The sequence below is a fragment of the Pipra filicauda genome, unplaced genomic scaffold, assembly GCF_003945595.2.
Source record: "Pipra filicauda isolate LSUMZ 115617 unplaced genomic scaffold, ASM394559v2 scaffold71_size5581439_pilon, whole genome shotgun sequence".
Lineage (NCBI taxonomy): Eukaryota > Metazoa > Chordata > Aves > Passeriformes > Pipridae > Pipra > Pipra filicauda.
The window spans coordinates 4957725-4984782 of NW_024104887.1; the positions used below are offsets into that span (position 1 = coordinate 4957725).

Consider the following 27058-nt stretch of genomic DNA (forward strand, 5'->3'; position numbering starts at 1 on the left):
TTTAAATTATTAATTAGACTGCCACTTAACAAAGCCTATTTGGCACTCTATTTCCTTGCTTAACAAGACAAAAACTTTAAGAATAGGTTTTGCTTTAGCCCACAGGCTGTTCAATTTGCATTTTGTTTTTCTAGCTCCACAAATGAAAGCTGTAGATCTTGACCTTAACAGGCTACCCCTGGTGGGATCCAACCCTGCCGGCAGCCTCTCTGCCTGCCTCCACCTCAGGCTCCCAGTCTCCCAGCCTGGATGATGCTTTTCCTCCAGCCAGCAGCACCAGGGCTAGGAATCAAGGCTGGGAACTGTGACTGCTCCGAGGGCTCTGGTTTGTTCTCAAGTCATCCAGCCTGGTTGGGTTAATACAGCGAACAAAGCTGATGCAGGAGCCGGAGAAAGGAGCATCCGAGCGCGAGGCCCCACAACCACAAGGTGACATTCCTCCAGTGGGAAAAAGCATCCCTGGGGTGATAGTGGGGGGTCTGCCCTGCCCGGGACTCCACACCCCGATGTGGGGGGATGCGGGCACAGTGTTGGCTCCTTCTCCCGCTGCTGGAGCCTCGCTGGAGAGGCATGTGGTGGTGATGGCAAGGGCTGGGCCTGGGGCTGTGCAGCTGCCCCCTCCCCAGGGCACGGGATGGGACTAGGGGGTCCAGCTGGGATTCCCCCGCATGGCACTGTTATCCCCAACATCTCCCCGGGACTGGCCCCGGGTGCAGCGGGGCCGGGGGTCCTGCCCTCCCCCACCGCCCCCCGCCCCGTGCCCCCCGGGAGGGCCGGCTGCTCCCCTTGCCGTGATGTCACAAAGCTCCCCGATGATGTCCCAGGCGGTTGCCATGGAAATCGCGTGATGTCACAGCGGAGCGATTCTCCTCGGGGGGGCGGAACGGGACGGCTCGCCCCAACTTCCCCGCCGAACCTCCCGCGCCCCCCGGGCGAGCCCCGTTTCCCGTTCTCTCGCTCTGAGGGACGAGCACCGGCTCCGCCGCGTCCGCCGCAGCCCCGCTGCCTCCGGGACCCGTCGTACCCCGGTGCCCGCGGGACCCGCCGCGCCCCCGGTCCTGCGGGACCCGGCGCCTGCCGTGCCTCCCCCCGCTCCTCCCGGTCTCCCGCCTTCCCGGCGCGCGGCGCTCCCGCCGGTGCCGCTCCCCGGGGGGTGCCCGAGCCTCGGCGGCGGCGCCGGTAAACGCGGTGGCGGCGGGGGGCGCCCGGCGGCGCGGCCCCAACTTCGGCGGGGAGAAGACAAACTTCGGGGCCGGCCCCGCTGCCCCCGGCGCCCGCGGCGCCCGGTGCCCTCCCGGTGCGGCGCTCACCTTGGCGGAGCATCTTGGAGCCGGGGCGGGCGCGGTCTCCCGGCGGCGGCAGCGCTCAGAGCCTCGGGCGCGGCGGCGGCGAGCGGTATCGGCGGCGGCGGCTGCTGCTGTACCGGGAACGCGGAGCCGAAGCCCAGGCGAGCGGCCCCCGCGGGGGCATGGCGGGCCGAGCCGCAGCGGCACCGGGGAGCGCCGGCCCCGGAGCACCGGGGAGCGCCGGCCGCGCCTCTGCCCGCCGCGCGTCCCGCCGCCGGCTTTTAGGGGGGAGCCGCCCCCTCGGGGCTGGGGCCGCCGCCGCCCCCCACCCCCTCGGGCAGAGCCTATAAAGAGGCGCCCGGTGCCGGTGCCGCGCTGCCTGCAGCGGCGGGCAGGGCTGGGCAGGGCGGGGCGGGGCAGAGAAGCGACGGGGCGGGCAGGGCTGGGCCGGGCTGGGCTGGGCTGGGCTGGGCGAGCCCCCCCCGGGGCCCCCCCTTCCGCCGCCGCCGCCTCTCCCGCCTCCCGTGGACAGTTCGTGAAAGTGCCGCTGCTCCCGTTCCCCGCGCCGCCGCCCACCCTCCGCCCCACCGCTGTGTATGGCCCGGCGCCGCCCTCCTGGGGATCTGCGGTCCCGCCGGGGACCGGTTGTCACCCCCGCCCTATCGTTATCCCTTCTGCCGTTGTCGTCGACACGGAGTCCCGCTATCGTACCGGGGCTCTGCCGCGCCGCCCCGCGCCTGCCGTGGTCACGGCTGTCCCCGCTGTCCCGCCTGCCCAGCACCCTCCCTGCCGCTCCCCGGGGACCCGCCGTCCCCTACGGCCCTTATCGTCCCCTCTGCCCCGCGTGTCCCGGTGTCCTGCCGAGGTCCCGCCGCCCGATCCGGGTCTTTGCTGTCCCCGCTGTCCCCTCCGCCCCGCCACGGTCCCTGCCGCCCCTCCGGACTCCCTGCCGCTCCCTACCATGCCCTCCGCTCCTTATCGTCCTCTCCGCCCCACTGGATCCCTGCTGTCCCACGGGGGCACGGATACCCCACCGGGAGCTCTGCTGTCCCCTCCGCACCCCGGTCCCTGCTGTCCCCTTTGTCTCCCGGTTCCTGCTGTCCCCGCACTCCCCGCCGCGGTCCCGACACCCCACTGGGACCCCGCTGCCACCGGACTGTCCCTCCCGCCTCTCGAGGGTCCCTCGGCCCTCCTCTCTTTGGCACCAGCGGGGGTCCCGTTATCCCACTGGGAGCGCAGCTGTCCCCACTGACCCACCGGGATGCCCGCTTTCCTCGGGGGATCGCCTCTGCCTCCTCGGTCTTCTATCATCCCCCAGAGGTCCCGCTACCCCGGACTATTCCTCCTGAGGGCGAGGGTCCGTCTCGCCTCCTCCCTTCTGCCCCCCCGAGGGTCCCGTTATCCCACCGGGATCGCTGCTGCCCCTACTGTCCCATCGAAGGTCCCGTTATCCCACCGGGAGCACTGCTGTCCCCATTGCCCCCTCGAGGGTCCCGTTATCCCACCGGGAGCGCTGCTGCCCCTACTGCCCCACCGAGGGTCCCGTTATCCCTCTGGGAGCGCTGCTGCCCTTACTGCACCCCCGCGGAGATCCCCGCTACCCTCGGGTCCCTCCTACCCCACCCCTCGCAAGGACCTGGCTTCTGCCCCACGACACGGGTAGCGGGGGGACACACGGACCCGTCAGCATGACGGCGTTCCCGGTGCCCTGTGTTAATGTTAGGACCGGCAGCCCCCGGGCCGTCACCACCGGGAGAGACGCGACAAAGCCGCCTCCCCGACGTGAAGTGGGGGACAACCCCGCCATCACAACCTTTGCAACACCGCACCGCACGCCCAGCGTCATGCCGGGACCACACCGGGACCTTCATCCGCCACCGCCCCGGTCCCCGCCGCGCCGCCCGTCCCCGTCCCGTCGGGGCCCGGCGGGTGCGCTCTCCCGCGCTCGATGTCTCGGCCGGCGGCTGCTCTGGCCTCGCGCGGGGCTCGCTTGGTGCTGCCTGGCCGCCCCCACGTGCGGCACTGCAATGGCGGCCCCCGTGAGGGCCGGGAGCGCGGCCCCGGTGCCCGCCAGAGGTGCGCTAGGACCGGGGCAACACGGGGCTCCCGGGGCCGCTACCGGGTGCTCTGTTCGTTGCCTCAACGCTGAAGGCCGGGCCGACGGCGGGGGAGGCCCGGGACGGTGGCTCCGCCACCGTCCCGGGCCTCCCCCGCCGCCGTCCCGGCCCAGCTGGCCCTCTGTCGATTGTCCCGTGGGCCGTGCGGGGAAGGGTTTTTGGTGGCTCATGAGTGCCGGTGTTGGGCTGGAAATAGTGAATAATCCCCCTGCTGTCACTCCCCCGCCGCTCTCTGGCATCGCCGAGATGTGGGGGGGCGGGTGCTGGGAGGGGGGCGGCTTCAGGATGAGGCTCCCCGGGGATGGATCACCCGCCGCTGGTGGCTTTTTTTCCCGGGGGGATAGCGGGATCCCCTTGCTGGGGAAGGAGGGGTGCGTTAGGGTGTCTCCGGGGTGCTGGCGGATGAGGCACGAGGGGTTATGCGTGGCGTGCACTCAGAGGGTTTCATATGGTTACGGTGTTGCTTTCTGGGCTAAAACCCCCTCTTTTCCTCCCAAAAAGTAGCAGCAATCTGCTCGCAGCGTGAAGGGTAGGACCCCACCACCTTCCCCTGTTTGTTCCACAGGGTCTGAGTACAAAGCCCCTTCTCCTGCTTGTCCCGAGGTGTTTGAGCACAGAGACTCCTCCTGCTCATCCCAGGGATTGGCATGAGGGCAGCGAGGACGCTGGTGGCCCGTGAGCTGTGGGGTGCTCTGCTCTCCTGGCCCCTCCTTTAGCTCCCCCCCCCCCCCGTTTGTCCCACAGCCCGAGCCCCCGTGAGACACGTGGCACAGCAGATCCCCGAGGAGATCCTTGGAAACTCGGAGCTGCAGGAGGCAGCAAAGGCCCTGCCCCCAAACTACAACTTCGAGATCCCCAAGACCATCTGGCGGATCCGGCAGGCTCGGGCCAGGAAGGGTGAGCACTGACCCCGGGGGATGAGAGGTTTTGGGGATGATTGGTGCCACTGGGACCCCCCCTGGGGCGGATGAGGCCGGGGCAGAGGATGTTCTGAGCTGTCTGGAGTGCCCTGGCATGTTTAGGCTCTCTCTTGGCAAGCTCCCCTCCCCTCGAGGGGGGTTAATAGATCTGTATCTCTGGATTAAAATCACATTGGACAGGACAGGTTGAGCTGTTCGGACCTGTCAGCCTGGAGATGTGTCTGGGATGCTGGCCAGGTCCCTGCTGTGCTCCTCTCTCCTCTCGCCTCTCTCCCAGTGCTTTCCTGACATGCTACTGGGGCTGGGAAGGGGGAGCCCTGCAAGGGTGGGCACTCGTGGAACTGGTGAGAAGCTCTGGTCTGAACCTTCCTTGGGGTCCTCAGGGGGTTGTGTAGCCCCAGAGAGGTGGGGAGTGGCACTGATGGCCTCAGGGGTGATGCCAAGGCTTTCCCTCGTGGCCTGTGCATCCCACTAAAGCAGTGTGTGACCAGCTATAGGCATCAGGCAGGGAGCCTCTCCCTCCACCCCTGGATGTCACCAGCATCCCCACCCTCCCTTCAAATGCTCGTGGGGTTGTGTAGCTCCAGGGGCTCCGGGCATAGCCAGGTTGAAATGCTGTATCCACCTGGGAATGTCTCTGCCTGCTGGCACTGAGCTGGCAGGGCTGGCAGGCGTCACGGAGGATGTTCTGGGAGCTGAGCTTGTCGCGGCTGTGATGCCGGAGGGGGGGCTGCCCGGCCCATCCCAGCTGTGGTGCGGGAGGCAGGGCTGGATTTGTCCCACCAGGACACGGCGAGGCAACCCAGCCATGCCGCTCTGGCTTTCCTCTGCTGTGTTTTGCTGCTTGGCACCTCCTAATTAAATGTAAATATGCGGCTGGGATTTAGGCTTCCGAGCTGGGAGCGGAGCCCATCAGCCAGCCAGCCGTGCTGGGATTTAAAAATCCGCCTGTGCAGAGCCCAGCCAGGGGCTCGTTGCTGGGGGAACGCAGCCTCCCACTGGGCTGAGCCAGCCCTGCCTGTGCCCTGCCTGCAGCGGGGTTTGAGGGGGGCTGGGGTGGCACCCCCTGTCCCCATCGTGCTGTGCCGGTGCAGAGTGACCCAGCCACCTCCTGCCAACCCCTCGTGGGGGAAGGCAAAGCTATTTGTAGGTCTGAGGTGGAGGGCAGTCCCAAATGAGCCATAATGTTCCAAAATGAGCCAAAATGGTCCCTGATGGGCTGGGGGATTCTGGGACCCTGAGCTCTTGGCCCTGCCAGGTCAGGCAGGGGCTGGCAGAGCACGTGCAGCTTTTCTTGGGCCCTGTTGGTTGGAACAGGGTGGGATTAGCCCAGTTTGAGCCAGGTCTTTACACAGCTCCACACTGGCCAGCAGGTCGGACCTGGCAGCATGGGGATTTTGTTGGAGGGGCATCTGGAGAGAATGTTTGGATAGATATCACTGAAGCTGGGATATCTGAGTGGGATGGGAGGTGAAACAACAATGGTATTAATGGGGCCTCCTCCATTCGTCTCCCCCAGCATGGTCCCTCCTCCTCCCCAACACCCCGTGGAGGGCTCCTGACTGGACCCCAGGCACTGGGAGGCCCAGCTGGTCTTTGGAAGGGATTGTTCTGAGCTGTGAGAAGGGAGCAAACCAGGAACATCATTCGTTGTTGGATAAATTCCTGCTAAGCACAATGCTGCATCGTCGCTGGCCACCCTCCTAAAATGGGGAGAGGAGCAGGAAGGGGAGGTGTGGAGAAGGGCAGCAAGGATGATCAAAGGTTTGGAACAGCTTCTGTATAAGGAGAGATTAAATAGATTTAGATCCTTTAGCTGGAAAAAGAGGTGAACGAATGGGGATATGATAGGGATGTAGAATTGTGAATGATGTGGAGAGGCTGAACAGGGGATGATTATTCACTCATTCTTGTACCGGGAGAACCAGGGGCACACGTTTACATTATTAGGAGCAGGTTTAAAATAAACAGAAGAAAGTACCTTTTCCTGTGCAGCACATAATTAAAATCTGGAACTCATTACTGCGGGAAGCGGGAGAGACCAGCAGTGTCAGCGGGTTCAGAGAGGGATGAGGTGTGTACACAGGGGCCGTGAGCAGGGAGAGTGGATATGGCCTAAAGCAGGACAATGTGCACCCCGGCTGTCCAAGCCACCAGAACTTCTGGCCAATTTCTGACTGTTTTGGGGAGGTTGGTTCTGTGGCTGCTGCTCGAGCTGAGTGTGTTCACCCTGGAGCTGGTGCCCAGGCCCCCACTTCAGGATATCCCTTCCAGCCTCTCTTAACTCCAGGGCTGTTTCTCTTCCCAGTGGCCCTGCAGATGCCGGAAGGGCTCCTCATGTTCGCCTGCACCATCGCGGACATCATTGAGCGGTAAGACCATGGCTTTTCCATGCTTCCCTGCTGGACTCTGGGGGCTGGCGAGGGGGTGGGAGCTGTTGCTGGGAGTGGGGTGACCGCCGGGCAGGATGAGGCCCAGGGCTATGGACAAGGGAGTGTGGAGGGCCCCAGTGTGGCTGCACTCACGGGGCCGTACCCTGACTGGGCAGTGCTGCTGCCCTGTGGCAGGTCACAGGGACCTGCTGCCAGCCCTGGGGACAGGGACCGGCACGGCGCCAGCCCAGCCCTCGCCACTCGGCTTCTTCTCCCCTCGCTGCTGTGCTGGGAGCTGCTGACAGGCTCGGCATGTCGGGGCCCCGTGGGGGTGCTGGAGCCGGGGAGCAGCCGTGTCAACAACCGGCTGACGCCAGCCCGGTGCCCGCGCTCGCCACGGCAGCACTGCCACAGCCGGGGGAGGGCTGGCAGCGGGGCCACTGCTGCAGCACTGATCTGTCCTCCTCGTCCTGTCTCTGCAGTCATGCTGCCTGGCATGGAGAAGCTCAGGGGCAGCCTTTTTTCGGCTGGGGAGGCTTCTTGAGGCTATGGTGATGGCACAGGAGGGGTCACTGCAAGCGACTCCTGCTGGGCAACACCTTCCCCACGGCTCCTCTCTGGTTTTTTCGGTGTTGCTTGGGGCCAAGGTTGAGGCACCAGAGAGGAGCTGGGCTGTGCAGTGACAGTGGATGCAGGCACCTTGCAGAAATTGGCCGTGATCTCTTTATCACCCGAGTGTCTCTCCCTTCCTCCCTGCCCACCCCCGGCCCCCTGTTCAGCCCCTCTCTGCTTTAGCACAGTGAATTAGTGCTAATAGCACCGTGTGCCTCGTCCGCCATGGGGGTCGTGGCACTCATTAGCAGCTGCCTTCCCGGGGCCAGCAGGCTCAGCCTCCCTGCCGCCAGGAGCCGAGCAGCCGCTGCCGTGCCGGGTGGGAAGGCGGCCGTGCACGCGGGTTTTGCCCCCGCTTTGCCATCGTTTCCCCCGCGGGAACGCAGCAGCCCCAGCTCGGTGGGAAGGTGGGCGTGGGCAGGGGACGGGTGTGGGGGGCAGGGGATGGGTGTGAGTGTGGGCAGCTCCGCGTGGGTTTGTCCCTTTAAGTGGAGCTGCCTCCTCTCCGGCTTTGGCACCGAGCCGCTTTCATGTCTCCAACTTCAAAGGCAGAGGATTAAGGGGCTCTTTTATCTGAATGAAACCTTAAGCCTCACTTCCCGGTGGATGGTGAATTCCAGGGTGCTGAATGCCAGGGTGCCGGTGGATTGTGGGGTGCTGGCATCCCTGCTGGTCCCACCCTCCCTGCCAGGGGTGCTCCACAGGGCTGAGGAGGGGTGCTGGGTGCCAGGGTGAGGGGTGCTGGTGGGAGATGGATGCTGTGTGGGTGGGGGTGCCCAGCCAAGGGAAGGGATGTGGCAGCACTGATGGAATGGTGGTTGGATGGGGGATGGCCTCAAGGCTGTGTAGGGGGGCTGTATCCTTCCCTCTCTGCCACCATGCAGCACCCAGAGACACCCCCATTGCCGGTCCCTTGCTGGGAGCACTGGGCGCCATCCATGATTCTGGCTGGGGATGTGGCCATGCTGGGTACCAGCACTGCCAGCTGGAGGATTGTGGCCGTGGGCAGGAGTGAGCCCAGCCCTGTCCCTGCTCTCTTGGGGACACATTTGGGACCCAGTTCCACTGCCGGAGGTGAGTCGGCAGGTGGCCTCGTTAGTGCCTGCCTCTTCCTGCTATTAATATTCATCGCCAGCATTAATGTGGAATTGCAGCTCGGCCGCCGCTCCTGCTGGCCCTCCTCACCCGGCACTGGGGCCGGACGAGCCTCCGACGTGACGGGAATCGCTGCAGCCGTGTGCTCTGCTGGTGGCTGCCGTGGCCAGCCTGGGCACGTGGGCTTGGGGTACCATCAGCCCTGGGCTGGCATGTCCACTTCCCTCTGGTGACAGACAGAATGCGAGGGCTGAGCGTGCTGGGGATACCTGTGCCCCCACTGGGGGCATTGCTCAGTGAGCAGCTCTTCTCTCCAGCCCATCCCCGCAGCCTCCTGCCCCATCCTTGCTAGTGGGAATTGGGGTTTGGGGATGCCAACGAGCTCCCCCTCCCTCTTCACGCTCTGCTGATGGCTGCAGAGCCATGCCCGGGGCTGGTGCCCCTGGGGTGACAATGCCCAACCTCTTGTGTTCCAGCTCAGCCAGAGCCGTGTCAGCTGCCGCTCAGACGGAATATTTATCCCTTCTACCAGAGCTGCCTTTTAATACAATATTTGTGCTGTGGCCCGGCAATGCTGGGAAGAGCCGAGAGCAGGGACATGGCTCACAGTGCTGCAGCATGGATGGCTCAGGGAGGACACAGTCCTCCCTCTGTCCCCATGCAGGAGGATGGCAGTGTCACTGCATCCCTCACTGCAATGTGGGAGCGAGCAGGCCCCTATGGAGCCCTGGTGGGGCAAGGAGAGGAGAGGGCTGCCAGGTGGGGCCTGGCTGGGCTTCCCAGCATTGCACTGGCGCTTGCTGAGCCCCGAGGGGCTGCAGGGATGAAGATGTAGCCGAAGTGTCACAGCCGCTGCCACCGGGAAGGCCGGTGGGGTTCTTAGCCTGGAGCTGTTGAAATCGAGAGTGCACTTGGAGCACTGACCGGTGTGAGGCCCAGTTAATTAGTGTTAATAGGTTTGTCATTGTCAAAGCTGTGCCGGGGCGAGCGGCCAGCTGGGGGGGGGCGGCAGGGCTGGGGTCTGCCGCGCTGCCGGCACCGCATCACGACGCTCTCACGGCACCTTCCAAATTGGCTCCATTTGTCACGGCTGATGTAATTTGGCAGAGGGTAACTCGTGCTGGGGGGTGGCAGCATGGAGAGCCGCGTGGGGGGATCTCGGACCGCGGCTCAGGGAGGGGACAGCCCCCAGCCCACCCGCTGTCGTGCCGGGGAGGCGGCAGCCGTGCCCCCCGCACCACCGGCTTGTAGCAGGGGGGTTGTGTAGCCGGGAGCGGACGCCTGCTCCCCTCCCTGCTGGGGCTGGAGCAGACGGATCAGCTGGGCTCTCAGCTGGGCTTTTGATTCTGTGTTAATAAAGTCGGCTGTCAGGCTTTGCAGCTGCTAATCCCTCTGTCTGTGTGCCACGATGGTGAGAGTGGTTCCTGCTAATCAGCCATGGCTTGGTGGCAGGGAAGGGTGATGGGAAGATGGGCCGGGGGTGTCCTGGTGCCTGCACAGGCTGCTCTGCCACAGCCTTAAAACCTCCCAAATCCTGATGGCTTTTGAGCATCCGTGTGAGGCGGTGCTGGAGGGGTGCAGACCATCCTGGTGACTGTGCCATGGTGTGCCCAGGAGTGCATGGGGACTTTTCAAAGTGACAGGGGGTCTTGAATCATCTCTGGTTGGGCAGTAAAGAGTTAAACATCTGTGCACATGGCCCAGCAGCTGTGGCAGAACTTGAAATGCCCCACTATGGCCAGGCCAAAAAAGTCCCTGATAGCTGCTGTGCCTGGCAGTCCCTGGTGCCATGGCTGATGTGCCCAGCAGGTTCCAGTGCCATGCAGTCACTGAGCCCCCTGGCCAGGCAGGTCTGCCATGTGGCATTGAGTGCTGTGGCAAAGCTGGCAGCATCACTACGAGGTCCCAAAGTGCCATCCTGGGACACCGAGAGGTCAGGATCCGGCCTCAGCTGCACAGTGCTGCAGCTCTGCTGGCCAGTGCTGCCTTCCCTTCTCCCCTTGTCCTTTAAGCACAACCTGGAGACACTGGCAAAGTGGTGCACGCTGTGCAGGGGAATTTAATCACCATCATTAACCACACAACAACATTCATTAGGAAGAATGAAGTTCGCACTTCATTGGACATGTTTAAAACCTTCTACCCGGGTGGTGACTGCACGAGGGGGACGGGCAGGGGAAAATGTAGGATCTATAGGGCTGGCACCTCCCAGGGCTGGGGTGTGCCAGTGCAGGTGTGGTGCCCACCACTACATGCTTTGTGCCACCTCCTTGTATCCTACAGGGCTCTGTGGCCTGGCCATGGTGAAGAGGGAACAAGCACCATCTGGGTGCAGAACACACCTGGTGGCTTTGCCACCACCATGCATTGGCCCATGCATTTGCGGTTTTTTGCAGTTACAGGGCCAACAAAGCTGAAATACTCTGAGACATGTCCCTTGGGATGGTGGTGTCGGCTCTGGCACCACCAGTGAGGACAGAGAGGGAGGTCCCCTGAGGGGAAGGGACCCAGCCAGAGATGGCTGCTCCTGGGGGGCTGCAGGGACACCCACCTGTCCCCCTCCTGACCCACTTGCAGAGGCTCAGCAGGGCCCTGTGATTGCCCAGCTGCAGCGGGGCTCTTCCAGCACCGATTGCAATAAAATTGCAAACTCATTACTTTAATTACGTGCAGCCTTCCTGTGCTAATGAAGTTGGGAGTGTGGTAATGGGGCTTGGTGATGGGCTTCTCCGCTAATTAAGCGCATTGTTCTCGACTAGGGCTGCACTCAGCCCCCACAGCCCAGGGCAGCAGCATCCACAGTTGTCCTGGGACAGGCTGGGCTGGGGTGCAGGGCAGGCAGTGGGTGTGTGTTTTGTGGGGTGCTCGTGGGTCTGAAGCAAGGAGCGGTCTGCTCCGTGTCCCTGTTCCCAGCAGGACATGCAGGCACTCCGGCATTGCAGTGCTGGTGCCATCCTCCGGTAGCCTCGTGGTGCCACGACCAGTCACTCTCAGCCTGGTCCCCTCAATCCCCTCCCCACCGAGGGCTGGTGGGGTCAGGCATGATGGACAAGCAGGGGCTGAGGACTCTTCCCTGCTGGGGAGAGTGGCTCTGCTTCATGGCTTGAGGACCAGCACTGTATCATTCACACACTGCCAGGGGACCTCGCGCTCCTGCCAGCAGCAAACACTCTCATTCATCTGTCAAGGGGCAGGGATAAATCAGGACTGCTCCGGCCAAGTGCCTGTGCTCAGGTGACAGGGTCTGGCCACCCCATGCTTGGGGATGTGAGGACCTCATGTGTACCTGTCTCTGGCCCAGCATTTTCAGCCCCCAAACTTGTCCCTGGGTCGCTGTCACCTCCATCCTGTGCTGCCCAGGGGAGAGTGAGGCTGGGTGGGTCTGGGGGTCCCAGTGCCTGGGGTTGGGGCCAGGACCTGGCCCGCCCGGGCACACATCCTGCCAGTGCTGAGCATGGTGCTTTATAAATGGGATTTTGGGAGCCATCTGTTTAAAGAAGGAGATAACGAATTAGGGGAAGATGAGAAAAATGCTAAGGCCAGGCGGTTTTTCAGAATGAGCCCGGGTTTGCGGGACGTAAAAGATGAATAACCTCCCCACGTGTTCAATATTCATGAGCTCCCAGCTGTAGTGAGCGTCTCTGCGCTGGGTGGGGACATCCCCGTCACCGCGTCCTCCCTGCCAGCGCGCTGCTGGGACCCATCCGCGGCTGCGATGACTTCCAGGGACACAAAACACCAGCAAGGACGCTCCCATGGCTGCTCCTTGCCCGCATCCTGGTCCCGTCTGGTTGGTGAGCAGCTCCCCAGCCTGTGTCAGAGGCAGGTGGCTGCTAATTGACATTTCCTTCCTCTGTAGTTTGATGAAAGACTCTGGCGACACCAAACTGATTAAAACATCAAGGGGAGGCCCTCACGCCTGCCTTTGATTTGTCTCGGGAGGTGATTATTGCTCCGCTCCACCATCCAGCCCAGCCAGAGCCGGTGATCCCGATGCGTGCTGTGCCATCCGGGTGCCCCTTCTGTGGCACCACCAGGCTCCTGCCACCCTTCCACCCTTGCCGGCTGCAGTGGCAGCACTATTGGGTTCCCTCCTCACCAACCATCATCCTGCAGCATCTTTGCTCAGCTGTGGCTCCTCTCCTGGCAGCCAGAGCAGGAATGTTCCCCATGTCTGGGGCAGGGCTCAGCCCTGGCTCTCCGTGCCTGTGGGCCAGTGGCCACGTACCTCCTGGCTGCAGCCCTGCATGCTGGGCAGGGGCCACGGGCACCTCTGCCCTCCTTCCTCCACCGCTGCTATTTCACTTTCTTTCTCTTCACCCCCAGGGACTTTCTCTGGGGTTTGGGCCAATTTGCATACATTTTAATCTATAAAAAATTAAGCGGCGCTGGCTGCCGCTCTGAGTCAGACCTCCCCGTCCTGAATCTTAAGGAGCTGAATAATTTTCCACTTTTGCTGAGATGTGTGGAGTCTGATTCATGTTCATCTCATCACCTCTCATTAGAGGAGGGGGCTGAGGGCTTGAGAGGGTGGGAAGAGCCTTCTCGAACCTTCACTGGCAGCCCCCAGCCCCACGGCGTGGCCATGCAGGCAGTGGAGGAGCCATCCGCCCATGTGGGCCACACTGGCAGCGAGGGATCGTGGGATTTGGGAGCTTGGCAGGATTGGTCCGTCTTCTGACGCTCCCCAGCTGCATCCCCAACCCTTGGAAAACTGCATGGAATGGGAGATACCCAGGCTGGATGCAGGAGGTGAGGATGGCTTTGCCCCCTCTCCGGGGATGTTCCAGCAGAGCTACTCCCCTGTCCCCGTCCCCGGGTGGTGACAGGTAGGCCAGAGCTGTTAATATTCAGCACGCTCCGCCATTTCTCCACCTTCTGCCATCTGCCCAGCTCTGCCCACCATTTCTATTCTTGCCGCCGACGTAACGCTCCCTGCCTGGCGCTTGGGGGGAGTGCAGGACCCTGGCCCCCAGCCAGCGCTGGGTGCTGCTGGGGGGTGACACTGTGCCAGGGCCCCCTCCTTCCCCGGCCCCCTTCGCCCCAGCCCCGTGCCAGCAGCAGGGGGGACCCCGCTGGCACCGAGCTACAGCTGCTGGTGTGGCCTGGAGTAAATAAGGAATTAGCATCTGGTTTAAGCAGCCCCTCCAGGCACGGGGCTTTGTCATCGAGATACCTGCTCTCCTCCATAAGCTACCACGGCAGCTCCCTGGGATGGCAGCCAAGCTAATAATCCCCCAAAATGGTGCAATAAAATACCCACAAAGGAAGTGCCTTTGAATCATGCCAGAGCCCTGGCTTTGCTGCTCGGTGCTGGTGTGTGCCCCTCTATCCGCTGGCTGGCAGGTGCCAGGTGGACTTGCAACGGAATGCCGGGATCCCTGAGCAGGGATAGGGGACACCACCAGTGTTTGCTTGGTGCTTTTCCTTACCAAGTGCCACTTCAGCACCAGCTGTTCCTGGAGCACACCCAGCTTGGCCAAACTGGCACCCATGGGTGACCCAGCCAGGCGCAGATTAGGGTGCACCGGCTCACGTGGTGCCCAGGCACAGGGTGATGCAGGCTCAGCCAGCTTGGCTGGAGATGCCACCGTGGCTGTTCTGCCCATCCTGGTGGCTCCGGTCCCCAGGGCTGGCTGGTGACAGTGGCAGCACCACATTGTGCCGGGTCTCCCTCTGCTGCTCTCCCTGCTGGAGCATTAGGAAGCTGGCAGCGTATTGTTTGATGAGTGGATAATCCGCTGAATTGCAAACAGCTTTACCCAATTGAAGAGGCGGATTACCGCTCTCCAGCTTAATCATGTTGACATCTCGGAGAGTAGCCAGTGCTTGTCCTCTTTGGCGCGTGGCTCGGTGGCAGCGCGGGATCCCCCAGTGCCACGGGGCTGGGGGGCAGGACCTGGGCTGCGGTGACACAGCCAGCCACGACCCTCACTGCCGTGCCTTCCCGCAGGTTCACGGACGCAGAGGCCGTGGTGATGGGTGATGTGACCTACGGCGCGTGCTGCGTGGACGACTACACGGCCCGGGCCTTGGGCGCTGACTTCTTGGTGCACTATGGACACAGCTGCCTAAGTAGGTGACACTCAGCCCCATGGCACTGCCAGGGTGGCCATGCATGGCACTGCAGAGGCTGTGCTGTGCCACTGTGCCATGATGAGCGGCTGCCCGCCCTGCTCAGCACCAGCTCAGAGACTTAGTGCCAAGGGCTTATCCCTTCCCAGAGGGATTTCTGTTCTCCAGCCTCATCTGCTGGCTTTGCATTGGGCCAGGCTGGCTGAGTGGCTGCCTGTGGGCAGGATTTTGGGCACAGCAGGGTGTGCTCATCCTGCTCGGCCGCTGCAGCCCTGTGCCCAAGAGCAGAGCAGCAAGGCCATGGCTTGGCAGGACCCCACTGGCTCAGGAGCTGCCAATGGGGATGAGGCTGCTCTTGCCCCCCCCCACACCTCCGTGGGCTTTGGGGGAAGTCAGGAGTGATGGCAGAGGGGAGTGAGGGCCTGGGGGTCCCGCTGGCTTTGGGGCTGGGGAAGGGAGCTTTGCTGGTACAGTGCAGGCTGGGCGGGGAAGGGAGGAGGAGGCTGTGTGCTCCCCAGGCGGACAGTACTCTGGATCCAGTTGCCATGGAAACTGCGCTGCTGTCCCAGATGCTGCTAACTTTGAAGTCCACCCAGGATGGAATCAGCCCAAAAATAACAATAAGACGCTCTGGGTTTTAAGGTGGATCTGCAGAATTGCCATAGCGAGCGGCAGGAGCGTGCATTCCTGCTGCTGCCGTGCTCCCGGCAGCTGGCAGCCCTCCTGGATGTTTATGGGGTCGTATAAATGGGTTTGAAGAATTGCATCAGACTCTGTGTGAAATACTGACTCCCCAGTTGAGAACTCTGTCCTAAAAGTCGCGTCGGTGAGAGAGTTCGTGGCGATAAATATCTGTGCTTGGTGCTTTGTTATGGAAGGAGGGTTGTGTGCACCACTGGAACAGGGAGTATAAAACTCCTGGTTTGTATCCTGCTGCTCATGAATGAACAATAGGAAGGGGAGGAAGGGACTGTATCCATTGGGCTGCTCTGGGAAATGGGAGTCACATCTTCTGGAACTGCTCCCTACAGGGACAGGCAGGCACTGCCAGGCTGACTGTCACCAGCCCAGCTGCCATCTGCTTGCTTTCACTGGGCTGGGTGGGTCACAGGGCACCCACAGGGTGCTGGGGGGGTGCTGGACTCCTTCTGGGCTGTTCCCAGTGCTCCTGTCACCGGTGTGGCTGATGGTAGGGCACGCAGACACTTTCCTGCTCCCTCCCGGCCCCACGTGCCCCGCAGGAGGGAGTAATTTGCACTTAATTGTGATCAGGTGAAGAGCACCAAAATGGGAAGTGAATGTGGAGCTGCGGATCGATGTGGACTCTGTGTACTTTAATTATTCACTTAATCGTAGTGACAAAGGCTTCTTAGCACCGGGGGTAATTAGATTTGTGTTCATTGATTCCCCAGGCTGCCATTATCCAGAAAGAAACAAGCGGGTGCTCTCCATGGATCCCATCTACACCCCCTGCCCAGGGTGCCAGCACAGGCAGAGCGGTGGCACAGCCCACCCTGCCCACACCAGGGCAGTTGGGGCGCAGGGAGCCCCACCAACACGCTTTATCCCCCAGGCAGCAACAGCCTAGGGCTCACTGGAGCCCTGGGTGTAGCCCAAACTCACACCCTCTCTCCTCCTGTCACCAGTTCCCATCAACTCCACTCAGGGGCTGAAGATGCTCTATGTGTTTGTGGACATAAAGATCGATGCATCCCATTTCCTTGAGACCATTCGCTTCAACTTCGTGGCAGGTGCCTCCCTGGCCCTCGTCAGCACCATCCAGTTTGTCTCCACGCTGCAGGTGAGATGGAGATCCCTGGCAGTGCATGGCACAGGATGGGGCCTTTGTCTGCCCCTGCCTTGGCCCTTGGCTTAGTCCTTCCCCGTCCCAGCTCCGGGGTGGGAGTGGCTGCCCCGGGGTGCCGGTGGTGCCGGTTCCCCTCTGACGAGTCGCTGCAATAATATGCTGCTACTGTAATGTTGATCAAGTACTTTATAATAACTCTGATCAATGTTTCATGGCGGCACCCCTCCCCAGCTCCCCCAGGAGCTGCTCTGTAAATGTCAGGGCAGGCAGTGGAGCACTTGGCATTTTGATGCAGTGCCGGCAGCGGCCGGGGAAGCTCCGGCGGGTCTGTCTGTCTGCCCCTGAACGGCCGGCTGGGCAGGACGGGAGGAGATGAATGAGCCTCTTGAGCCATGTCTATCTAAACACGGGGCTATCCAAGCGTTAAGCCTTTTCCCTTGTCTTTTAATTGATACGTTTGTTGAGCCTCGCTGAGCGTCCCGGTTGTGCGGGGCTGTTACTGGTGCCACCCCCAGCAGGCTGGCTCCCCTCCTCTGTTCTGTGCTGGGATGCAACAGCTGGGACTGCCAGGGCCAGGGTGTTTCCAAGGGTCTTTTGCCACCCCCTGTGCCGTGGGTCTGTCCCTGCTAACCTCACCTCTCCTGCAGGCAGCGTCACAGGAGCTGTGCTCCCAGTACAAGGTGTGTGTGCCCCAGTGTAAGCCACTGTCCCCAGGAGAGATCCTGGGCTGCACATCGCCCCGGCTCGCCAAGGACACAGATGCCATTGTGTAAGTACCTGGAGTCTTCCAGGACCCTCCTACCTGGCCCAGGCTGCCCAACCTTCTTGTACCCCCTGCCCAGCTTTGGGCAGGGGGGTGGGAGGGGACATCCACAGGCTGGGACAGGCCCCCTCCAGCTCCTCACGCTGCTTTAAGTGGCGTGTGCTTGTAGCACAGAGGAAATAATTGAGTCGTATATCAGAATAGATAATAGATGGAAGGGCGGGTGGATAATTGGAAAAGACAAATGGCCGGGGCCCAACATCACAGCAACATTAATTTTATTTAAGGACAGCAAATTAGAGGGAGCACTTCGCTTCCTATCACCTAATTATTTTAGGTAATGGAAATGCTTAATGTACTGTGAATACAGTGTGCTGCAGAATAAATAAATACAAGGACCCCACCCTTGGAGGGAGCCGGGGAGCCCAGGTGTGGGTTTGGGCCCTGAAGAGCTCCTTCTCACCCACACTGCTGGGAGCCTTTCTGAGCGCCTCTCTGAGCACGGCTGTGCAGGGAAACAAGCTTGTGATTGCTGGACAATCACAGTGGGAGCTCTGGCTTCACCTTGAGCCACACCAGCTCTCCTTTCCATCTCTCCAAGGGCATCAGGAGCAGGAAGGGGTGGCCAGGCTGGCATTGCGTTGGCGAGAGCGTGTCCTTCCCACTGCCAGAGGAGCGGCGGTGCGGTACCAGCCGGCCGCCTTACCTGCGTCCTCCCTGCGTTATTATTTTCTTCTGTGCACCGTCTCTGGGGCTAACTTTTGCAGACAAATTAGCTTTGATCTCCCAAAATGTCATTCTCCAATTAAGGGCAAAATCTAGTCAAGTTTTACGTCTGAATTCATTTTCCAAGCCCTCACTCCATTAGGGCAGCTGAATGAAAGGCTTTGAAATGTAATTGCTGACTTGAAATCCGATTAGAAATGGAAGCAGCAACATCTAGAACCAGCCATTGAGATGGAGCAGCTCCCTGCCACCCCGTGCCTGGGTGAGCATCCCTCTTTGCTCTGAGCATGGCTGCTCTCCTGCCCCACCGTGCTGGGGGCTGCACAGGGACAGGGAGCCCTGGCTGTGCCTGCTGTCCCTGGGCCCCACCACGGGAGCTTGGATTCCTGGCATCTCCACACACCTGTGGCTTGGGAAACCGCAGACACATGGATGGGTGCCTCTGTTTGCCATGTGCCGTAGCTCCCCCTCCCCTCTCCGCAGGTATTTGGGCGACGGGCGCTTCCACCTGGAGTCCATCATGATTGCCAACCCGGGGATACCTGCATACAGGTATGGACACCCACTCCAGTCCCCCCAGGGGTGTGAATGGGTGGGGAGCATCCCAACTGCCCCAGCACACCGGGGACCAGCTGTCCCCACCCTGCATGCCAGGAGCACCCCCTACCCCATGGCTGGGCAGGCAGCTGCCTGCAGCAGGCACAGGCAGGTGAGAGGCCGCGGGGGGTGGGTGAGGAGGTGCAGCGGGGAGATGAACACGAGCCATTTACTCTGCCTGAATATAAACATTTTGACAAGTACCTGTGAAAGCTCGTGGAGGTGCAGCCATTAAGGCCCGGCTGCTGCAGGCAGAGGCCATAAAGCGCGATGATGAGGCGGCTGAAAGCAGATGAAATATCAGGAGTGAAAGGCTGGGCCCATTTGGCGGAATCTGAATTTCCTAGTAGGTCGTTTGTTACAAACGGGAGGCGCACGTCAGGTTTATGGCGCTGGTGAAGCTGCCGAAACCCGAGTGGGATTTGATTAAAATTCTCCTCGTCAAACAAAGCAACAAATCAAAGATTTCTTCATAATTGATGAGCTGGGTTGAGGGGGGAGCTGAGCACGAAGCCGAGCGCAGAGCCCAGGCTGTGCTGGGTGTTGGGGTGCTGTGGTGGGACACTTGTCCCTGTCCTTGTCCCCTAATGAGCTGGTCCTACATCAGCCAGGAGGACAGATGCTGTAGGAGGCAATTAGCGCTAATGAGAGACGGGCATCATTTGGGGCCAGTGTGGAGGGGGGGCAGGTGATGGGGCGCGTGTGAGCCTGGCTGTGCTTTGCAGGTATGACCCCTACAGCAAGGTGTTCTCCCAGGAGCACTACAGCCACGAGCGCATGCACCGCGCTCGGCAGGACGCCATCCGCACTGCCACGACTGCCCGCTGCTGGGGGCTCATCCTGGGCACACTGGGGCGTCAGGGCTCCCCCAAAATCCTGCAGGTACCAGCCCCCTCCTCCCCATGGCCTCTGCTGGGCCACCGGGTGCTGCTGCTGGGTGGGGGTAAGGACTGGTGAGCAATGGCATCACTGGCCACTGGCCCCCAAGCTAAGCGAGCAGGGCAATTAGCAGCAGATGAGGGAGGCCGGACAAGGGCTCATTAAACCTGCCCCTTGCTGGGGAGAGCTGGCCAGTCTTGGAGACCATCCCCTCCCGCTCAGACAGTTGGCAATTAATTCCCTGGGTTTGTTTTAATTGGATGAACTTCTGATCAGGTTCACCATCCCTGCTCAGCTGCTGTGCTGGTGCTTTCTGCACCCCAGCTGGGTGAGGGGAACAGGACAACAGTATCCTGCTCCATGGGCGTGGGGTGCCCTGCTCACACCTAGAAATTTTGGGGTAGCTGCAGGTGAGATTTGGGGTAATGAAGGGACCGGTGGGCAGAGCAGGGCATCACGGTCCTGCAGCTGCTGTTCTGTGGGGGCAGGACATGGTCATGGCCAGGGCTGGCTGGGCAGGGGACATTGAGTGGCAGCTCCAATGGACAAGGACATCCCTGACCCCTTTCCTCCTCCTGCAGGCTCTGGCCACAGCCAGCCCACGGCAGGCGGGTGTCCCAGGGCAGGCAGCCGCTAACGAGAACAGATTGTTGTCATTGAGCAGTAATTACTTCATTAGGCTGAGGCACGTGCTGGGGAGAGCTGGAGCCACGGCCGCAGTCCCTGACACTGCGCCTGGCCTGCGACTGCCAAGGGGACACGGCCGTGGGGCAGAGCTGGGACCCACAAAGGGTCTGATGGACAGGAAGGGACAGTGGGCAGGGCTTGGGGGGCTTGATGGGGGTCCCTAATCCCCCCGGGTGCCTTTTCCCCCTGCAGAACCTGGAGTCACGTCTCCGTGCCCTGGGCCGGCCCTACGTGCGGGTGCTGCTGTCTGAGATCTTCCCCAGCAAGTTGCAGCTCTTCCCAGATGTGGATGCGTGAGTGCTGCTGACCCCTCCTCCAGCCTTCTACATGGGGTCCCCAGGGTGCCCCATCCCTGTCCAGGCCTCTGAGTCCTGCGTGAAGCCATCCCTGCCACATCTGTCCTGCTGTCACCTGGGTTAGCACTGTGCATCCCTGCACAAGCTGTGCCCATGGGGCAGGGAGGGGGCATGGCTGTCCTTACCAGGGTGGCTCTGGCACAGCACAGACTTTCTGGGGTGCCGCTGATGGGCTTCACTGTGGCTTGTTCTTCCCAAAATGCTCATCCCCATTGTTGTCACCTGTGTCCCTTCCAGGTGGGTGCAGGTAGCCTGTCCCCGGCTCTCCATTGACTGGGGAGAAGCCTTCAGCAAGCCCCTGCTGACACCCTACGAGGTGAGCACCCTGCTCTTGTTTTTTTGGGGGGGAGTCCTGGCTTGGGGCAGGCTTGGGGATGTCCCTGCAGCCAGGCAGCATCCCCTCCTGTCTCCATATGTGCTCCTTGCACAGTCCAGGCAGGCTGCTGGGATATCCAGTCTCTTGTGAAACCAGTGGATTCCCTGTGCCTCGAGCTTTGCTCCAGCAATGCCCTGCCACTGTGCTGGGACCAAGCCACTGTGCTGGGACCTCTCCCAGCACTGCCAGCCTCCCCATCACAGTCACGGCTCCCTGTCCCCTCCACAGGCTGCGGTGGCCCTCCGGGACATCGAGTGGCAGCAGCCTTATCCCATGGACTTCTACGCCAGCCAGTCCCTGGGGCCGTGGACGGCGAACCACGGCGGCACACAGTCCCCGCGCCGCGGGCGGCCGGCACAGGTGGGCGGCGGGGGGGGTCACCGGGGCAGCGGGTCCCTTCTCTCTCGGTGTCGGGGACGGGCGGGGGGAGCAGCGCCCGGTGCAGTTTGGTGGCCGGTGCCGCGTGCCAAAAGCGCCACCGCGTGGCTTCGTTCCCGGCGAACAGGAACGGGGCCGTTGCCAGCCTGGCTTGCGGAGGCTACCAGAGCCCCCCTCCCAGTATTTTCCGGACTGAGCACCCGCCTGGCCCCATGGCTCCCAGGGGTGGGGGTCCGATTCCCCCAAAGTACCCCGCGGGATGCTGTGGGCTGAGCACGGGCTGGCTCATCGCAGGTCAGGCAGGGAATGGGACATCCTTAACCTTCCCTTAACCCCCTTTTCATTACAGGGGAAGCCACCCGCGCCCCCCGCCCCGCCGGAGGGTGGGGGGAATCCAAGCACCGGGGACCCCGCAGCCTCGTGAGGGCAGCCTGCACCCGGTCCTGCAGCCGCCGCGCTCCGGGACCCGGCGTGGGCAGGGCCGGGGGGGCGCAGGGGGTTCCTCCCGCCAGGTAAGCACCACCGGGGCACTCCCCCGGTACCTGCGCTGGAATGGATGCGGACGCACCCCGTAACTCGACGACACCGCTGCCCGCAGGGACCGCCCCGGTTGCCCACGGGGAGTGACCCCCTGCAAGGCCAGGCCGTGCTGCAGCCCCGGTGGCACCGGGGGTCCCGTCCCGTCCCGTCCCGTCCCGACACATCGGGACCGCCCCGTCTTCCCCCCACCCCTGCGGCCTCCCGCCGCCAGGGGGCGCGCTGCCGCCTCCGCGGCGCCGCTCCGCCCTCTCCCCTCCCCCGGCCAATCAACGCGCGGCGTTTCGGCGGGAAGGCGGAAGCGGCGCTCGCAGTGGCCGCGGCCATGGCGGCGGAGGCGCGGCCGCTGCGGCTGTTGGCGCTGCACGGGTACCGGCAGAGCGCCCGCCGCCTCCGCCAGCGCACCGGTGCGCTCCGCAAGGCACTGCGCGGCCGCGCAGAGCTGCTTCCCATCGACGCTCCGCACCCCGTGTCCTCCGCCGCCGCCCAGGACGACCCTGACGGGGACGACCCGCCCCGCGGCTGGTGGTTCTCGGGGCCCGGCACGTTCGAGGCGGGCGAGGCGGCGGCGGCGCCGGAGGGGCTGGAGGAGTCTCTGTCGGCCGTGGCGGCGGCGCTGGCGGAGCAGGGACCGTTCGACGGGCTGCTGGGGTTCAGCCAGGGCGCGGCGCTGGCCGCCATGGTGTGCGCGCTGCGGGCCCGCGGCGACCCGCGCTTCCCCGTGGCCTTCGCCGTGCTGGTGGCCGGGTTCGCCAGCCGCGCCCCGGCGCACGGGCACTTCTACCGCGACCCCATCGCCCTGCCCACGCTGCACGTCGTGGGGGACACGGACGCCGTGATCGCGGCCCCGCTCAGCATGGAGCTGGCCCGATGCTTCGTGGAACCGGTGGTGCTCACCCACCCTGGTGGACACTTCATCCCCGCGGCTGCGGCGCAGAAGAAAGCCTACCTGGAATTCTTGGAACGCTTCCGACCCGGGCAGGGGCAGGCCAAGCCCTCAGGCATTGGGGAGGTTTCAGAACGGTCTGTGTAATAAAGGGGGCTCTGGTGAGCCATGTGTAGACACCCACGACTGTTTCAGTGCCCCCAGAGTCATCAGCACTCCCTACACCACTGTGCTCTGCAGTGTTCACCCAGGACCCAGCTAAATGGTTCTTTATCTCCCTTTTTATTTCAGCTTTGTTGTATACATGAGGATATAATATATAAATAACATGTAGTCATATATGTATATAAAATTATATACATATATATGTATATGACATTGTATGAGATGTAGTGTGACTCTGGGGGGATTGAGGGCAGGAGGGTGACACTGCTCTGTGTGTGAAGTGCTTCCAGAGACTCGAATAGCTGCTCAAAATCAGGGTCCCTCAGCTCAGCCACATGAAGTGTCTGTAGGTCACAGAGCTCCTGTAGCTGTTACCCCCAAAGATTCCTGGGTTTTAATATCTATTAAGCCAAGCCTCCAGCTGGTCTGGATCTGGAAAACCTTCTCACCCCTGGCTGGTGTTTGTTTTGAGAGTGAAGTGTCTGCTGGTTCAGTACATGTGTTGAATCTTCCCTGTACAAAGTGCCTCCATGGACGAGAAAAATTTGTCACTCTGTTTCTGGCTTTGATAATATTTTCCAGAAGCACATGGGAACCTTTATTGCTGTTACAGGTGAAGGTGCCCTGCTTGGCTGCTGCCCAGTACAGTGCTGGGGCAGGCTGGGCACCAGGGTCAAGCCAGGGCCGTGCTTCAAGGTTTTCTCTAACCACAGCTTTCCTTAGGGGTTTTTGGTTGGCAAAAGAGAGAAATCAGGTGTAAATTCTTCATTTTCCCCCTGCCTGAGCGGCAGGGCAGTGCAGTGTCATCCGTGCAAGGGCCAGAGGACAAGAGGAACAGGCAGAGGGGCAAGGGCTGAAGCCCTTCCCATGTTCCCTCAGCTGGGAACAGGCCTGGGAGCTGCCACAGGTTAAACCAACGCAGCAGAAATTAGTAGTTCTCAGCCCTGGGAGGTTTTTACCTTCTGGTTTGTTGCTGGTTACTCAGCAACACAATGGTGGTGGTGTCAGGAGGATGAGGCAGTTTCTCTGCAGCCCAGCCCCAGGCTGGTGTCCTGGGGGTGTTGTGGGGGGAGTTTGGGCAGTGGTGGCCAGCTTGGCCACTTCAGCTGGGCTGTATCACAGCTCGTTTTAAGGTGTGGGGTGTCTGCACTCCTTGGTGACCACATCGGAGAGGCTGTTTTGGGGGGAGGGCTGCAGCAGCAGCAGCTCCGGCCGAACACAGCGACAACTGCGACAAAGCACTGGCGCTTTTGTCTCTCTGCTCTGCCCCCTCAGCCCTGAGCAGCCGTGGAGGGACGGCAGCAGCCGCGCTCGCCAAGCCCACCGGTAGCTCTTTAATTACCGCCGAGCTCCGGCCCCGCGGAGGCGGCGGAGGCACCGCAGCCATGGCCGCCCGCCCGCACTGCGGCCCCGCACCGCCGACCCCCGGCAGCTCCCGGGCACAGGGAGGAACTTGGCAGCTCGCTGGCGGCGGGATGGGGAAGGAGCTCGTGGTGCGGTGAGTGAGCAGCGCGGTGCCGGCTCTGCGGGCGGCTCCCTCGGGTGGGCTGGGGAGGGAGGGGTGACCCGAGCTGGGGTGCTGCAGTACCTGCCTCTCTCTTCCCAGGGTCTGCTTAAAGATGGCTTCTGCCGGTTGGCTCCTGTACCGGGTTAAAATAAACTAATAAAAAGAGAGAAACGCGACCCTCGTCCGCGAGAGGTGCCTGTGTGAGCAGCGGAGGGAGGTCCTGCTGGGCCCTGGTGTGATGGGAGGAGGGAAGCGGCTCCCGCGGCTGTCACTGCGTGTCCCTGCCGGTCGGAGGGGTTTGCCCTGGGAATCCTTCCCTCTCCCTTCTTTTCTACTGGCGAGATGCCCTCGGGCTGGCCTCTGCCTCTCTTGCAGATCCAAGTCTGTCCTTGGGATGCAGCCACACCGCTCAGCTGCCTGGAGACAAGACTGACTGATGCCCACCCATCCCTCATTCACTTTGCTGTTGGAGGGGTTTCCTCTTCTCCCACCCGCCCAGGGGAGTCGGTTTTTCCCCCAGAACAGTCTGGAGCAGTTGCTGTTGCTGCATGAGGGGGTAACGGAGCGAGCCCAGGCTCTGGGTGGCAGCCATGCCACTGGCTTGGGACAAGGGGGCCCTGGGGATAGCCACTGGTGTTACCCAGCAGCACCGTGAGCCTGGATGTTTTGGCAGAGGGAGTGTCATCCCTCTTCTCCCTAGGTGGCCCTTTCCATACCCCAACACAGCCATCAGAATCACCTGGGTGACCCCAGGGATAGGCCCTGCCTATGGCCCTGCTTGTGAGGAGCGTGCAGTGGCCACGGGGGCTGGGGCTGGGCAGGGAAGGGCTTTGCTCCTCCCTCCCAGGTGAGCAGAGCCCCCAGCCCTCTCCCAGCATCCCAGGGAGGGTGGGAGAAGACCAGCACAAGCAGAGACTCTGCCAGCACTGCTGCCTCCCCACAAACTCCCACCACCTCTTCCCTGGCTCTCCGCACCCCTTCCCCCTGTGTCACCGTCAGCTCGGAGTCTCCTCTGCTGCCCACCCTGCCATCACCCACGTGGGGCACACCAGGCACAGGCAGGGGCTCCTGTGGGCAGCGTTGGAGAAAGAGACGTCCCACCAAGCCTGGCACCGGCTGCGGATCGTGGCAGGGTTTGAGCCTTACTCATCTCACGCTCTTCCTCCCATCTCCACCAGCCGGGCCTGGCGCTGGCGTGGGGAGGGGGCGCTTTGGGAGGGTGATGTGTTTTGCAGACTGTCATATCACGCGGTTTCCCCCAAAGCTGCCTGGCTCCTGCCTGTGAGGAGGCAGCAGCACGGGCAGGGGAGAGCCAGGGGCCAGCCCCAGGCCCTGCTGCCGGAGCAGGACCAAGCCGCTGGGAACAGCCCCCCCTTCCCTGCTTCACCCGCAGAAGCTTCCAGTTGTGGCTGAGTCACTCCTGCTGTAGCTCCTTCTCTCCTTGTTTTGGATGGAAGTTTTCCATGGAAACCCACGCTGGGCCGGGCCGCGGGCTGGGATAAACACGGCTGAATCACAAAAGGCCGTTTTGCCAAGAGCTGTCAGATGGCAACAGCAGTGTGTGCGACCGGTGGGCAGCTGCCCGGCCTTCGGGGGGGCAGCAGCACCTCTCCCTGCACCCCCCACCAGCCACACTGGCTCAGCCCTCCCTCCCCACCCCAGACCACCCCAAATTCCCACGGTGCCAGCATGCTTCTTGGCAAAGCCAGGAGTGGGTCACAGGCTTCAGCCAGAAGTTTTCTGGGACCACGTGCTGTCCTGGGGATGCACAGGGAAATCCCGTCGGGGACAGTACCTTGGGACCCTCGCCACAGCCCAGTCCTCAGCTGTGGGGTTCTGTAGGGTCACGGCTGCTGGAGGTCCCTGAAAGACCCTTCCCACGCTCCTGGCTGTGCACAGGAACACGCGCCGAAGCCACTGGGAGCATTGCTGAGGCAAGGCAGTGTTTGTGCCCTGCCTGTGCCCTGCTGAGCACCATTCCACCGTGGAAGTGGCAAGTAACAACTCAGCCATGGCAGGGGCTGTGATCTTCCTCAGCACCATACTCCTTCCCAGCACCGCTGTGATCTCGGAGGAGCACGAGAGCTGGACGGCCTCTGTCCCTCGGCGCTCACAGCTGGCCCCAGGCCCGGTGGCTTGGAAGCACCATTGGAAGACAAGTCCCGGTGTCAGGAATCCAGGATATTTTTAAGGACTCTGGAAGAAAAACTAACCAGGGTGTCAGCGGGAGAGACTTGGCCTTCAAAACAACAACAGCAAAGCCAGAGCCTTCCCAGGCTGGAGTGTGGGGTCTGAGGGGCCACAGTGCTGCCTGTGAGACATGTCCCCTCCTCCAGGGATACCCTGGAAGACACACAGGTACCACCTCACCGTGACGGAGGACAAACAAGGAAGTGTTTCCCAGGGGGTGCAGGGTGGTTTCCCAGGGGATGGAGGGCAGCACCTTTGCAGCGCGGATGTGCCAAATGCAGCTGCAGCTTTACCTGAGCGCTGATGGCACTGCCCAAAAATCCCCTTCCTGGAGGTGTGAGGTGCATGGCCCATCACCAGCAGCAGTGATGGGAAAAGCAGGAGTCAAAGGGGATAGGCAGGAGATGGGGCAGTGCACAGTGGGTACCTGGTACTTGAGATACTCCCCTGCCCGTGGCTCCCCTGTTGCACCGTGGCTCTCCTGGCCCCAGGGACCTGATGGTGGCTCGTGCCCATCTGGGTGAGGGCAGAGGTGCATGACCCTATGGGTGGGTAAGGGTCCTAATGGTGCTTCTCTGGAGAGAAGGAGTGTGGGCAGAGGACCCTGTGTGGCCCCTATGCGGTTTAGGTGGGACACCCATGGGAGCTCCATGCTGAAGCTGCACCCCAGGTCCAGAGGTTCAGGTTTGGGGGCTCTCCCTGTCCTCTTGGCGCTGCCATTGTTACC

General features: G+C 62.2%; 4 protein-coding genes across 6 annotated transcripts in view; 2 read left to right on the plus strand and 2 right to left on the minus strand.

The window, feature by feature from the left end:
* The window catches only part of RTN4RL1 (reticulon 4 receptor like 1), a 29552-nt gene extending 27888 nt beyond the window's left edge, over positions 1-1664 (minus strand). The window contains exon 1 of the mRNA XM_027725998.2: positions 1311-1664. Coding sequence (XP_027581799.1) covers positions 1311-1323 — 13 coding nt within the window. The 5' untranslated portion in view covers positions 1324-1664. The remainder of the gene's footprint in view (positions 1-1310) is intronic.
* Positions 321-21729, plus strand: DPH1 (diphthamide biosynthesis 1). 2 transcript variants are annotated; one of them, XR_005566457.1, is made up of 13 exons: positions 321-429; positions 4148-4300; positions 6632-6695; positions 14356-14477; positions 16124-16278; positions 16932-17053; positions 18257-18325; positions 19096-19252; positions 20129-20229; positions 20530-20608; positions 20897-21028; positions 21396-21558; positions 21645-21729. XR_005566457.1 is itself a non-coding variant. In XM_027725971.2 (12 exons), the coding sequence occupies exons 1-12, from the start codon at positions 3314-3316 to the stop codon at positions 21468-21470; spliced, it is 1278 nt and encodes a 425-aa protein (XP_027581772.2). In that variant the 5' UTR covers positions 3264-3313; the 3' UTR covers positions 21471-21488. The 2 variants fall into 2 exon arrangements, 1 of the variants encoding a protein (XP_027581772.2); XM_027725971.2 differs by lacking the exons at positions 321-429; positions 21645-21729 and adding an exon at positions 3264-3362 and having other exon boundaries at positions 21396-21488.
* Positions 21487-24317, plus strand: OVCA2 (OVCA2 serine hydrolase domain containing). The gene is made up of 2 exons (XM_027725973.2): positions 21487-21558; positions 21645-24317. The coding sequence occupies exon 2, from the start codon at positions 21909-21911 to the stop codon at positions 22614-22616; it is 708 nt and encodes a 235-aa protein (XP_027581774.2). The 5' UTR covers positions 21487-21558; positions 21645-21908; the 3' UTR covers positions 22617-24317.
* Positions 23191-27043, minus strand: LOC113990481. Of its 2 annotated transcripts, none has more exons than XR_005566458.1 (2): positions 25937-27043; positions 23191-25634 (listed from the first exon to the last, which is right to left on the minus strand). XR_005566458.1 is itself a non-coding variant. In XM_027725974.2 (2 exons), the coding sequence occupies exons 1-2, from the start codon at positions 26182-26184 to the stop codon at positions 23737-23739; spliced, it is 786 nt and encodes a 261-aa protein (XP_027581775.1). In that variant the 5' UTR covers positions 26185-26328; the 3' UTR covers positions 23191-23736. The 2 variants fall into 2 exon arrangements, 1 of the variants encoding a protein (XP_027581775.1); XM_027725974.2 differs by having other exon boundaries at positions 23191-24274; positions 25937-26328.
* Between the last annotated feature and the right edge of the window lie 15 nt (positions 27044-27058).